The sequence below is a fragment of the Scatophagus argus genome, chromosome 3, assembly GCF_020382885.2.
Source record: "Scatophagus argus isolate fScaArg1 chromosome 3, fScaArg1.pri, whole genome shotgun sequence".
NCBI classification, from domain to species: domain Eukaryota; kingdom Metazoa; phylum Chordata; class Actinopteri; family Scatophagidae; genus Scatophagus; species Scatophagus argus.
The window spans coordinates 4346491-4360388 of NC_058495.1; the positions used below are offsets into that span (position 1 = coordinate 4346491).

The following is a 13898-nucleotide window of genomic DNA, read 5'->3' on the forward strand; positions in this document are numbered from 1 at the left end:
ATATCCTTATTATTTTGATAGATAAATGAAACTATTCAAATAAAGAGTTCAGCTGCTGGTACGTTTAAACCTGCTATTTTAATAGCTTTTTTTGGCCATCTTGCCTGCGTTAGTATGTCCAGCGACAAAGTTCTTATTTGCCCGTTAATGCATAAATAAGTGCCAGCAAAGCTGATTGCATGACCATCAAATTTAAATGTACATAAGAGCGTTTTGTTAATAGGGGGGCAAACAGCTGAAAGAAAACAAACTTCTTATTAAATAAAATGGGAAGGATTTAACGAGATCCGGGTCTAAAACTCCATTGCAGCTTGCACAGCCCAGGACACTTCCAGCTCTTTGTTTGTGTGTATTTTCATACATTAAGTGAAGCTGAAACTCATGTGCTCTCTCTGTGGGGCATCCTGTGTTACAGCTGTGGTAACCTTGACAACGCTGGCAGTCAGGACTCTTCTCGCAGCATGCAGTCATCAGGCTGCACTTGTTTTTTTGGGGTTTTTTTTAGGTATTAAAAAGTACAAGTTCGTAAATTGAAGAAACCACTGTTGAGTCGGTTTATTTCCACCTCTGGCTTTAGGCGTTAATTAAAGTGTGTTATATTAGATCAAAAATGCGAATTGACACAAACATATCCCTTTTAGAAGAAATAATTGTGTCTCGCCCCCCACATCTTGGCTTCATATTGAGAGTAAAGGTTGTGAGTAAACTGTGAAGCAGCTGTGCGAGGCGGCAGGAGAACTTTCTCTCTCAATTCTCCGGACTTCCGAAAGGAAATCGGCAGGCGCGGGAGCGAATCCGCCTGTTCGCGGCACCGCGTTGCCGCACGGTGTGCGATTTATTTAAATTAATTTATTTATTTTGCACACTACTAGTTGAAGTGGTAACTAGGAGAGCATGACTAACTAGTTGTGGGTGAAATTATGGGATGCATCGTCATGGCAACAGACCAGACGTCACAATCTGGGCATGTGTGTTCCATTTTTGTCTTTCTTATTTTTCAGACTGGAAGACCTGGATAGAGATCAGTGGAAAAAATATAAATGTTTTTTTTATTTATTTATTTATATATATATATTTTTCACTCCGGCAGAAAAAGCCCCAGATTCACTGCAGAAAAATAAAATTAAAAAAAATTTAACTGAGCGACGAACACATTTCTTTTTGGATGAAGAAAGAGACTGGGCTGCGGCGTCTGGAGGGTTAACTTTCAGTATTCTCAGTCTAAAAGGGGTTTGGGGGCTATGAGATAAAGATGCCGGGGTCGCTGAGTAATGAAGACGAGGGACAGGACGACATGGATTTTGAAGACGATATGCCAGGTGAGGGAAAGGGGGGAGGCGGGGTGTCCTTCAGATTATTTTGCGCCGCTACGCCTTGAATGCGGGGAAAAGGGCTTGTCCTGCGTTCCTGAGACCAGAGAGGGGGAGGAGGAGGGGTGGGGTGCAATAAGCAGAGTCATGCTATTATTTTATTATTTTTTTTTTTTGCACGACCCAGTGTCTTAAAGGTGGGAAGGGTTTTTTTTTGGGTTAGCCCCCGGCTGTCCTCACATCCAGCCTGGTTTGAGGGCATGATGAAAGCCCTGCTGCATGCTTTCTCTTCGCTGTTTTTTTTTTTCCTTTCGCGGACTGCGTGCGTGTACAGGCTACAAGTGAACGGCTTGACATTAAGTTTGCTTCAGAGAGCTGTGTAGAACCATGGCAGTGTGTTCGGTGCTGTGTCGGTGTGTGCTGTGATGTTCCTCAGTATGTTTTTTTGGAGTGGAAATGGGCTACATTGACAACATCCGTGTTCGTTTTGTTGTCGGGGATGCGCTGCTGTCTCCACTAGTGATGAGGAGCCTGCTCCAACTTTAAATGTTTCTTTTTTCCTGGCTCTGCATGGCCGCAGAGGTGTGAAAGCCACGTGTAGACTCCAGTAAACAGCGCTTATCAAGTGTGTCTTGGTGTCTTTGTGTTGATCCTGTGCTCTGCTGATGACCACCGGTTAGGTCCCTCTCAGCTGTAGGTCGTGCACCCACTGAAATTAACAGTAACCCACATTCCTGACGTGCTGCTCATTCGGCTCTCGTGGAGGCTTCACGCAAGCCAAATCCGAGCGATATTTCTTGCAGCTGTAAAATTAATCTGTCAGCCAGTGTGGCAGTGAACCAAATGAAGTGTGATTTTAACTCCTTCAAAATGTTAAGAAGTAATCAAGGCGCAGGAGATGTTCATAATTCATACATTAATGAACTGTTAAAAAGAAGCCACTTACCAAATGATGTTTTTTAATTTAATTTAATTTTTTTTGTCAGTTCAGTCTATCAACCGGTCCAGTAATTGTTTATATTGTGCTGGCAAAACATAAAGAACCTGATCAGTAAGAGAAGTCACTGTGTTAAACTGACTAAAATCATGTTTTCTTGACTAGAGCATTGTGACTTCTGCTCCTCTGGTGATCAGATAAACAGATTAGCCTTGGGATTAGCTATAGGGTATAAGTGCCATGCCTGTGACATGTTCTCAAACTGCTAACTGGGATGTCTGTCATGTGCAGCCAGGAGCTGTCCAGCCTCATCAAAATCTACATCTGTCTTAGTCAAACCAGGTCCTAAAGCACTGAGGATCTGTTTCCTGGTCCACTGTGTCAAGGGCTGAGGTGATGAAGTGTCCCACTATTTCAAAGTAGGCAGACATGTTTATGTCATGGTGTCAGTGTGGACAACACCGTCAAGACATTCGTGTTTTCTTTTGTTTTTCTTCTCTTACAGCTCACTCTGAGCTTCAGATGATTTGATGGTTTGATGTAAAGGCCAAGACATAAAAGATGCTGTTTTGCTTTCTGCTTTCCTTTCACAATGTGGGAAAGTTTCATGGTTTTAACAACGGATTGAGAATGAAAGGAAAGTGTAATGTTATGTCCAGCCATAGGCCTGTTATACAAAACTACAGATGAGCTGGACCAGGCTGATGTTTAAAACACAGATACTTTCTGGATGGAGAAATGGAAATGTGAATAGGCTACTGTATCACCTGAAAAGGTGGAAGGAACATGCAGTGACAAAATTTAGTGAATTGTCTCTCACCATGGTTGCCATAGTGCCCGTCTTGATCATTTTCATGCTCAGGGTCTTGAACCTCCAAACCTAGCATATTTTGTACTATTGTCAAAGGGATAGATATGAAGATATGAACCATACTGTAGTATGGTTCATATCATCAGCACATAATTCCTTGCTATTTGTCAAACAAAGACATCATTTTTCATCATTTGCCTGTCACATTTGGGCTGAGCGTTTTGGAATTAGCAGTGTTCGTGATGATGCCTTGCGTATATACCAAGACATTTTTTTTTTTCCTGTGTACACAATATTTTTCGATAAGCCAGATTAATAGCTGCTTTCCATTTGAAGGTGTGCAGTTGGCAGAGACAGAAGGACGGGGAGACACAGAGTGGAGCGTTGAGCAGTTGAGGCATCATCTATGACTGCCAGCCATAGCCTGAGGGGGAACACAAGCGCTGATGCGTGTCCCCGATAACCCAGTAGTTGGTTAAACATGTATGAGAAAGGGAAGGTTCAATTGATTATGGCAAGTGAGTGCAGATTTGCGTGAAGTCAAAACATTTTCGCATGTCAGCCAAAATTACTGTATGTCTGACTTGATCTGATTTTGTATTTTCATGCTGCTGGTGAGAAACATATCAAAGAGACACACTTTAATAGGACACACTATTCTAAGAGATACACTGGAGTGAAGAGTAAGTGTGTTGACATTCAGTTAACCTACCATGCAAACATCTGTTGTGCCTTAATGTATGGCTTTACTGATAGTTCAGGTTCGTGTTATTTTATTGTCATGTACACCACAATTACAAGATCTCAGCCTCCCTTCAACTAATTTGAATCAATACACAAAACAATGCAGCAGCCAAAATATAGGAATACAATAGAATGTAAAACAGAATGTGAACATGATACTGTGGTAGTGTGGTGAGTAACATGTACCAACTTTGATACAAACAGATTTATGCAGTAAGTATACACATAATGAGGACAGATGGTACACAGGTATGCATGGAAAAATATCTGCTATGATGTAAATACAAGCTGAGATGTAACCACCATTAAGATTAAGGGTTCCAAGTCCTTTGTCATGCTGCTGATGACAGGAAGCTGTTTATGACCTCCCTCAACAGGCATCAAAATGACGATATACAAGGTCAGGAATCCTGGGCAGTTTTTTTCCCAACACCTAGATGCTTCCATGCATTTAAAAGGCAGCAGTGTAGCAGCACATCCTAGGGGTACTTCAGACCCCTAAATACTATCCTATCACAGCTTTTATTTGTTGTGGCACATAAAGTGTCCTAATTCCCTTTGTTTCGCTCTGGGTGCTCACGCTGTCACAGATTGTTCCATTGTGTTTTCTGTTTTAATTGTTTTGTTCTTCCCTAAAATTGAAAGATTATCATGGGCTTTTGTGTGCCTACAAATGTTATCCCCAACTGGAAAGGGGTCTATTTTTGGATCCCTCACTGTGAAAGTTGACACCATTTTTTCCTGCTGCGCGTGCACGAAGCCTGCGCATGAAAGATGGCTTTTTTAATGTGTTTGCAGATGAGCGCCGCAGCGTTCCAGTCGGTTTTCTATCTGTTGGATATTGCACACATTTCGATGTAGTGCATCTATTGTCTATTGTAGATATGATTTAATGTTGATATGTAGGCTGTATCTTTCCATCGCTTTGATGATTACATTGCCTCATCCAAAGTCCATGGATGTCTTTGTCTGCAGGCATTTGAGCCCTCGGTTATAAGTACATACTCAATGAAGAGAGGAAAACCTATGTCTCTGTTTTCATCCTTTGTAGCAAGTAATGCTGGACAACATTAAGTGGGCATTTCTGCACGGGGGCCAACAGAGAAACGGCTAATGTGCTTTCCAGTAAACTCTAGCTTCCTCACTTGGGAGTCGCTCATGAATCTCCCTTCTAATGGGTCAGTCCAGTGGCCAAGCCCTTGCAGGAAGGTCAGAACTGTGTCTGTGCCATCCGTCCACACTTTACAGAAGGCTTGCTTGCCAAGTGGAGCTTTGGTCCTCTTTCTCAGGGAATCTGGTGCCAGACATCCCTGTGCCACATGACTGAGCGACCTTCCCCCCTTCCAACACCTGGCACAGTCTGGTCCACTCACCACGCAGAAAGATTATCGTTTCCCTGATGGGTTTCCCTTTGGGGACTTCACAGGCCATTTACTGTAGGCTGTTCTCAGCTTATAAGGCAATGCAGATGTTAAATACAGACATCTTTTTTTCAGTCAATTGCATTGCTGTCACACAGTCTGCTTGTAAATGAGATGCACGTCTTTGATTTTTATCAAATCTATCGTAGCTGTGAGTCTGTTCTTCACCAGCAGCAGCACTTTGAGCTGAAGTCTAGAATCAGCAGGCTAACATGGTCACAATGACAGTGCTGATGTTTAACATCTGTTCACCGTCTTATTTTAGCATGTTTGTATTTGCTTATTAGCACTGAACACAGAGTGCAGCTCTGGATGGTAGGAATAGTTTAACAGGTATTTGGTCATGAAGCAAAGTTTTGGGTAAATTTGATGAGCAAGTTTGAAAAGTTTCCAGATGCTGACTTTGCTGAGAGTTTTGAGTGCTGAGAGTTTTGAGTGAAATACAAACGTTTGAACAAAATGTTATGTCAGTCCATCCAGTAGATGGTGGTACTGGAGGCGACTGTTAGAAGGGACTGTAGGAAATCACCAAAACCAGTGGGATATCCTCTGAGGACAGTGAATGCCTGTACAAAATCTCATGGCAATCCATTCAGTAGTTGCACGTCCTAATTCACTACCATGACTAGTCTATGTAATTCCATCTTCCATCAGGAATACCACACCACCATGCCCTGTTAAGTTTCGGTGACTGATTGTACAGAAAGCAGATCAAGGGACACACAGTCTGGCATCCTCTGCCGCATCTAAACAGTGATTTGCGGTTAACCCATCAGTCACAATCCACTCATGGAAAGAAAGGGGTACTGAGTGACGGACTGTGGACTTTCTGTATTGCAGAACTATTTCCAGGAGCCATGTCCTCGTCTGTGAGTCTACCGCATCACCATCATGGCTTGCCTGGCAGGCTGCACGAAAATGAAAAGGCCCCTATTTGAGTTCCTGCAAACACAAACCCGAGACTTTATTTATAAAGGGAAAAATAAAGCAGGGAAGCATATCTCTGTGTGAGGCGCAAAGAATGAGGAGACAAGGCCAAATTACAAAGGATAGATAGATAGATAGATAGATAGATAGATAGATAGATAGATAGATAGATAGATAGATCAAAACTCTGTGGAGTCTCAGTTCTGTAATAGCTGTTTTAGAGTTTTTTGAATACAAATTTTATGACTTTGCAACTTGCATTTTTACAAGAAATTTGTTCGATGTTTAGATAATCACCACCGGAGAAAAATGTCAGCTTTGCTATAAAAATATTGTGCACATCAATCACAAGTTACCCCCAGTTTACACTAAAGAAAGGGTGACACATTTCATTTGGTTGTCAACGGAAACACAGTGAGTCTGACATTGCCACTGATTAAAGCTTTGAAATTATTGGTGTGCGTGTGTGTATTACCTCCTGCTAGCTTTGCTAAATAGAGGATAAGTGGTTGGTGAGGTTTGTGTGCCTACTACACAGGAATCCCTCCTCCCCAATCTCTCACTCCAGCTACCCAGGGGAGTGGTAGACTGCAGGGCTAGTGTTGGCTGATTGACTCTGATACATGTGCTGCATATTTCATGCCCCCCCAGTCTGTCTGCGTGAGACGCAGAGAGTGAGGGAGACACGCAGACAGACTGAAAGACACAGAGAGGCGGTCGAAGACTCAGAGGGATAAACAGAACTAGATCAGATCGACCTTTACAGGGAGGTTGCGATCTGTGTGTATTTTTCTGTGTGTCTTTTTATAGTGATGTATTGTTGGGGACTGTCTCTCTTCCTTACTTACTCCTCTGTGACCCGCTATGACATCAGTGAAGTCTGCTGCGCTCAGCAGTCAGCACGTTTGTTCACAGCAGCTTTGAGACAGTACAGCTGACAACCAGCAGCAGGTCGCTTTAGCCCCAGCACGCATTAATGGCTGAAGATATGCTCAGTATACCTCAGTGGTCCTCCGGGGAGTTCCCATTTACCGGCAGGGAGGGCATGCCCTCCATCTATTTGTGCTTTGACGGGTAAAGTTGATCCACACTCAATGATGTGTGATAATGAGCTTTATTTTGCCCCTGTTGGTGAATCATCATTTTTATTTTTGAAAACAGCCGAACTGACTTTTCAATTTGCGGCACATCCACAGTACAGTAAACCTGCAGCTAATGATTTTTTTCACTAACAAATTCATCTTTTTCTTCCTTTCTTTATGAATAACTGTTCAAACCACTTGTTTTGAGTAACCAGTAATTTTCAAATATATGAAAAGATGCAAATCTTCATATTTTGGATGCTGGAACCAGTAGCTGTTTCGTATCTGTGTAGATTCTCAGTCTCCCAGGTCATCTCGTGTAAAAGAGCTTAAGTTGGGGCAAGTTGGGGCAGCTGGATTTCGGTTTAAACTGAAGTCCAGTTGCTCCATTTTTCTTTTGATAAATGACTTAAACAATTAAATAATCATCAAAATTGTTGATTCATTTTCCTTCAATCTACAACTCGATTAATCAAGTAATAATTTTCAGAACTACAGCATACAAGCCACCCAGCATTTGACAAAATAAAGATTCAGGCTCATTACAAGCTGAATGGGCTGTGGAGTCGACATACTCGAATATGTACACTACAGTATGTTGTATTCATATGCAGATAATGTTTTTGTTTCTGTGTGTTCAGACGAGGATGACGAAGGTGAGCGCAACACCGTTCCCCTCACGCCCCTTGACAGCTTCTTCTCTGACAGCGACTCCCTCAAACAGCAAAAGAAGAAGAAGCCCAAAAAGATGAAAGAAGGGAAATTGCCGAAAGTTAAGAAGAGGAAAAAGGAGGTAAGATGTAATTCACACTCAACACCATGTGTCATGACCTCGGAGACAACAGCTTGGCAGGCATTTTGGCTCAAGCTGTACCCAGCATTCTCTATTTCACAAACCATCATTCTTTTGATGTTTCTGCAATTGGATCAAAGGTGTGTTTTGGCTGCCGGACTGCCCTTGTGATCTAAATGAGAGGCTGTGGACTGTCTCAAGCTTCGGGGAGGCTGGCGGCGCCAGTGTAAACTGTGGGCACCAAGGGCTCGTTTCAAGTGTAGATTTGTGCCTGTGGTGCTGGTGCTGATGGCAGGGACTGTAGGTCAGAAGTACAGCGTTTGTGCCAAGCTAGCAGTGGGAGTCAGAGCTGTGACAGAGCGGTTTTGACAGTCAACTTTCTGTAGAATTTAGTCTGTAACATTCAGAGGGTTAAACTGCTCCCAGAATTAATACTCGTCACTTAATTTGACCAGATGTGTTATGCTGAGATCACCAATCACTCAAACAAGCTAACCACAAAGATGTTAATTATGGGTATAAAGTAATGGCTAAATCATAGTGTAATGGTAGTAAACTGGGTCAGTTTTCGTAATGTTATTGACAATTTACTAACATTAGCTACCATTAGCCTGCTAGGTGGTGGCTGCAAAACTGCAAATTGAACAAATTGAAGAAGTGTTGTATTTCTTCATTCTTCTTCTACATTTTTCATCATTTTATTTGTTAGAGGAATCAATGTGATCCTGAACTTTTGATCTCTACTGACTTTGAGTCGTTTGGTGCCATAAAAAGAGGCCTAACTAATACAAAAAATGGTCACACTTTGTTCTGTGACCAACTCAGTCCTATTCACGACCATTTCTGCAACTTGTAACCAAGGCAAACCAGATCTCCCAATCATATCACAGAATTTGAGGAGTTACAAAACTCAAAAAAGTAAAACAATGAACTAAAGAGAACTGCAGCTGGGTGACCAGTGTCAGCGGGCTCATTGCTATGTGCAACACCTTTTTACACTGCACATGGTCATTTGATCTGCTGTAACTATACAAAATATTGACAAGTGCAGCTTTAAGGGAAATTTAACAAATAGAGGCAACATCTGATGAAGTCAGCTGTCACATTGCCACAAAAATCTCATCAGCCTTAACTTTTACGGACAATTAAGCCAAACCCTGAAGCTCTAAGAATTTTTATTCAGCGATTACAGGAATTCAGAGCATTCCCAGTGCATTTCCTGCCTGTGTTGGCGATGGTTTTAACAGTGTCAGTCACATAGCCAGGATGTTCCCCTCTGCTGGCTGGAGATGCCAGCAGTGCTGTGAGGAGCATTGGCTGGCCAGGCTGCCACACAGCCCTTTGGCTGCTTTTGGTAAACACTGAGCTCTGGGTCTCACTGAGCTAATGAGGGGGGGACTCCCTCTGACACTCTCCTCTGCCTCTCTTTTTCTTTCTCTCTCTCACACACACACAGCACATACACAGACAGTGCTCTCTAATCTCCTCTTTTTCCCTCTCCTCTTGTCTCTCACACGCATCACCTCATGTTGCCTTGATCGTGATGCCGCTGCTTTTGTTACTGCGTCTGCATCACAGCAACTGCAAATCTCTTTCTTTCTTTCTTTCTGTCTGTACTTGTTTCTTTCTGTATTTCTTTCTTTCTCACCCTCTCACTGCTGCTGCTGCTGCTGCTGTAATTCACTTCCAATCACTCCCCAAAGGCTGGTGTCAGACAGGGGCCAAAAGTCAATTGGGGTCAGAGACTGTCAGTGGGACGTCCCTGTCTCAGGTCACAGCCACTGGTGAGAGTAGTGGTAGCCAGGAAGAAACGCTTTTTTCCCTCTCATCTGCAGTGGAACAAAGGAACTGTGCAGACATGAAGGGATGTTCTGTGTCCCTTATAGCTGCTAAACTGAGGGAGTTTATAGAAGGCAGTTAATTTTATTAAAGAAAGAAGAGGCATGCAGTTTGGCCTCTATAAAAACCTCATGAAGCTGTGAAGGAGATGCTTGTAGCTTTAACATTTTGCTGAAATGCAGTTGGTTTGAGATGAGCCTCTATCTTGGTTTTATAAGTTCAGTATCCTCTCTGGGATTGTGAGTCAACAGAGAGCTGTTGCTGTTTTCTGGGAAAAAGAAGAGGCTTTTGTTTTGGAACCATAACGTGTTTTATAGCAGTATTATTTCTTGCTGAACTGGATTTTATTGAATTTCCACTTCTGTGCTCATTTGACATTTTCTGTGGCATCCTTTGCAATCTCCCTGCGGCAGAACCATTATGGCGAAGCATCTAATTTGATTACGTTATCAGCACTTATCTGATTTTCTTCCCTCTGGAAGTAGAGACACCCTCTTTGTTGTTGCCAGTGTCATCTTTGGTCCTATGATGTGTGTGCAGCACTGAACTCTGGGCCACGGTGAGGTTGTTGCACAGTTCCACCTTGTCTTTGCAGTTGCTCTCAACAGTGGTTCTGCTTCTTTGCTTTTCCCTCCTCCATCTCCACCCCCACTCCCATCCCCCATCCACAATCTTCAATTTACTCTCTCTCTCTCTATTTCTCTCTCTCTCTCTTTCTTTCTTATGCATAAATGAGATTTGTCTAGACGGGTGCTGGAGCACCAGCTCTGCAACCACAGGCCTCTGCATAACAAGCTCGTTATGCAAACGTGTCTGATTGGATGGCGCCGTTCCATTGGCTGCCACTGTGATAGAGTGTGTGTGGGGTGGGGTGGTGGGAGAGGGGGAGTGTGTGTGTGGGGGGGGGATGAGTGGCAGGCAGGATAGAAAGAAAGAGTGAGAGAGAAAAAGAAAGGGGGAGCTGTTAAGGGAGAGAGTGAGAGAGAAAATAATGGGGGGGCTGTGAGATGTGAAAGAGAGAAAGTGAGAGAAAAGGAAGGCGTGTGGGGGGGGGGGGGGCTGAGCTATGAGAAAGAGAGAGAGGAAGGGAGAGAGAGAGAAAACTAGGAGAGGAGAGAGAGAGAGAGAGAGAGCCAGAACCAGACACTGCTCAAATTTGGTCACCATGGCAACACAGCTAGGCTGCTGGTAGGGTTGGCGGGCGCTGCGGCAACGTGAGCCTTTCCACTGCGCTACAGAGCAAAACGCCTGTAAGTCTCTCCATGGAGCCACACAGGCCTGCCGAGCAACAGGCAGCGAGCAGAGCACGAAGCTGCTGTGGACTAATTCACTCCATAGCATGTGCACACACATGTTCACACACAGACACCTACCCACTGTACATACACAAACACCACTTTACACATACCAAAAAAGGAGACATGAAAAGAGAGACAAATGCAGAAAGGCAAACATGATCGAAAGAAGAGAAACACACTCACTCAGAAATACACACACACACACACACACACAAAAATACAAGTAATTAGGTGAGAGGTGCATACAGAGGATCAGCAGACACTTCTCTCCCTCCTCCCTCCTCTCTCTCTCTCTCTCTCTCACTCTCACACACACACATCACTAGCATGCACCAGTGAATTTGTTCATATGCAACACTCTTGATCACACAAACAACACCTGTTAACTGTTAAATCTATACAGCCTTCCAGATGTCTCATATTAAACAAGGGAGGATTCAGCTCAGACTACACATCAGCTCTGAGCTCTGATTGGCTGCATCTCCTGAGATCTTCTGTTTCTTAGTTTAGTTTGTCGTCGAAGCATCTGGAAAAGGTGAACGTGCTTCTGACATGACTCCTCATCAACTGACTGCTAACTTCATGTAATAATTAATAAATTTCATCACAGACAGAAGTATCAGAATATTAGAGAAGCGGTGACACTTGGGAATGATGTAATTTAATTTATGCAAATACCTTCAAGGAGAAGCTTTTATCCAAAGTGCTTCATACACTAACAGCACATTTTGTAGTGTGGGTGGCCTCTGTGAGAGTTCTAATCCGTAACCTTGGTAAAATTAATGCTATGCTTATTTGCCCCATCATTGAGTTACATATTTCACAGAAGGTATCTCTTAACTGGACACTGATTTTCTTTGTCGTGACAATGATAAAATTCAGACCTTGAATTCAGTTGTGGCTCAGGAATGTGGCTTTGATGCCAGCTTTAGTCAGTCACAGTCACATCTTGAGGTAGAGAGCTAAAGCACGACTCAAAGTCAGATTGTACCTGTTTACATTTATAAAAATAGCTGTTTGGCAGGTGGTCTTGACTACATCAGCAAACAAACAAAAAACAAGTGAAGATGGCTTGGTTGAAATTTCACTCAGCACAAATATAGTTGCAGTTTTGTGAAGGTGTAAGTTACACACATCTTTATATGCTGGAGGACACTGGGAAGCATCATGAAACTGGCATATGCTTAGGTCCTCCAGTTGATTACCAAATAACCAAAACTGTACACTTATTTATCCATATACATGATGTACATTTGTCCTTGTCAAATACCTCAGGGAGGAATCCAAGCAAGAGTTGACAGCGACCTAGAGGAGACCTCAGAGGTGGAGGAGGAACAAGAACGTCCAGAAATAGGCTCTGAGAGTGAGAGCAGCACATATGGCCCAACCAAAAAGAAGAAGAAGAAACCGAAGGAGAAGAAAGAGAAGAAGCCCAGGAAGAAGAAGAGAGATGAGGAAGATGACGATGACGATGATGATGATGGGAACATGAAAGTGAGTCTATAGCTTCGGAAAGGCGACACAGATCACACCATGCATCCTGCTGGATTCCGTATTTTCTATGACGCTAGTTTTGATAGAGAGGGCCTTTGGAGTCACACTGAAATGATCATCTCTTGATATGATAATCTAATAATAATAATTGGATTTGAAGTGCTTTTCACATACCCCAGGGACGTTTGGCAGAAGCACAAAAATAAGCCTGGCTAAAAAGAGAAGTCTTAAGTCTAGTTCTAAAAACAGAGATGGACTCAGAGTTACAGATTGAGGCAGGAAGGGAGTTTAGGAGCTGCAAGGGAAAATTCAGCAAAGATCAAATTCATGACTCAGGATTAAACTTTTGCCACACACTGTCCAGTTTGTGGCACATGAGCACTTTAATGAACAAATATTGACAATTAATACAGTGATATGACTGGATTTGGAGAAAATCCAGAATCTATGTCAATGCAATTGTTAAAAAAATTAATTATAAATGTTCAACTGCTGAACACAAACTATGTCCTACTTCCCTTAAAAATCTATTCTCATAATAGAGAAAGAGAGAAAGAGTACAATACTTCATACTCATACACACAGCACCACAGTACAAAAGCAAAGCCTTAAACATGCCCATAATGCCTGCAAAAATACAAAATGCACTGAAGCAGTTGTGTACTCTCTCTCTCGCCTTTGTGGTTAGAAGCTACACAAAAGAGATTTTTTATAAAGCTACAAGCTTGCAAGGTCACCGTCGTATCACATGTGGTGAGTTCAACAAATTACTCTCCAACGAAACCATCACAAAGGCATTCTATACTGAATTAAAATTCTCCTTGAACATACAACCTACAGAAATAACACTTTGACCAACAAAAGCTCGTCAAAGAACATATTAGAGTGTTGTCACAAACAGAAATGCTTGCTGCATGCTTTACTAGAGACTGAGTATTAAGATTGTCCAGCCTGTACCCGCTTTTGCAAAAAATGAGTTCATGGTTTTTGGTAGTGCATCCCAACACACAGCATCCTTTAGGCATTTTATGGTGTTTCCAAGCAGACAGGAGTGACAAGGAAGCACCTTCACGCATTACAAAGTCAATGGAGGGCACTGAGTTGTTTTCCTTTCCGGAATGGTCAGGTCTTGTCTCTCTGAGTACTGAGTTTCCACATCACACCCTGATCAGCCTCCAAACCAGTTACGATGTCATGTGCACATGCAAAACTGTGAAAACAGCCTTCTAGTGTCAAACTCAT

At 42.7% G+C, this 13898-nt stretch overlaps 1 protein-coding gene across 2 annotated transcripts in view; it reads left to right on the top strand.

Annotated features, from left to right (window-relative positions):
• The first annotated feature begins 27 nt into the window (after positions 1-27).
• Positions 28-13898, top strand: part of chd5 (chromodomain helicase DNA binding protein 5) — a 39858-nt gene continuing 25987 nt past the window's right edge. For both annotated transcript variants that reach the window (XM_046382299.1, XM_046382309.1), the window contains exons 1-3: positions 28-1319; positions 7874-8025; positions 12438-12656. In XM_046382299.1, the coding sequence (XP_046238255.1) occupies positions 1253-1319; positions 7874-8025; positions 12438-12656 (438 nt within the window). In that variant the 5' untranslated portion in view covers positions 28-1252. The remainder of the gene's footprint in view (positions 1320-7873; positions 8026-12437; positions 12657-13898) is intronic.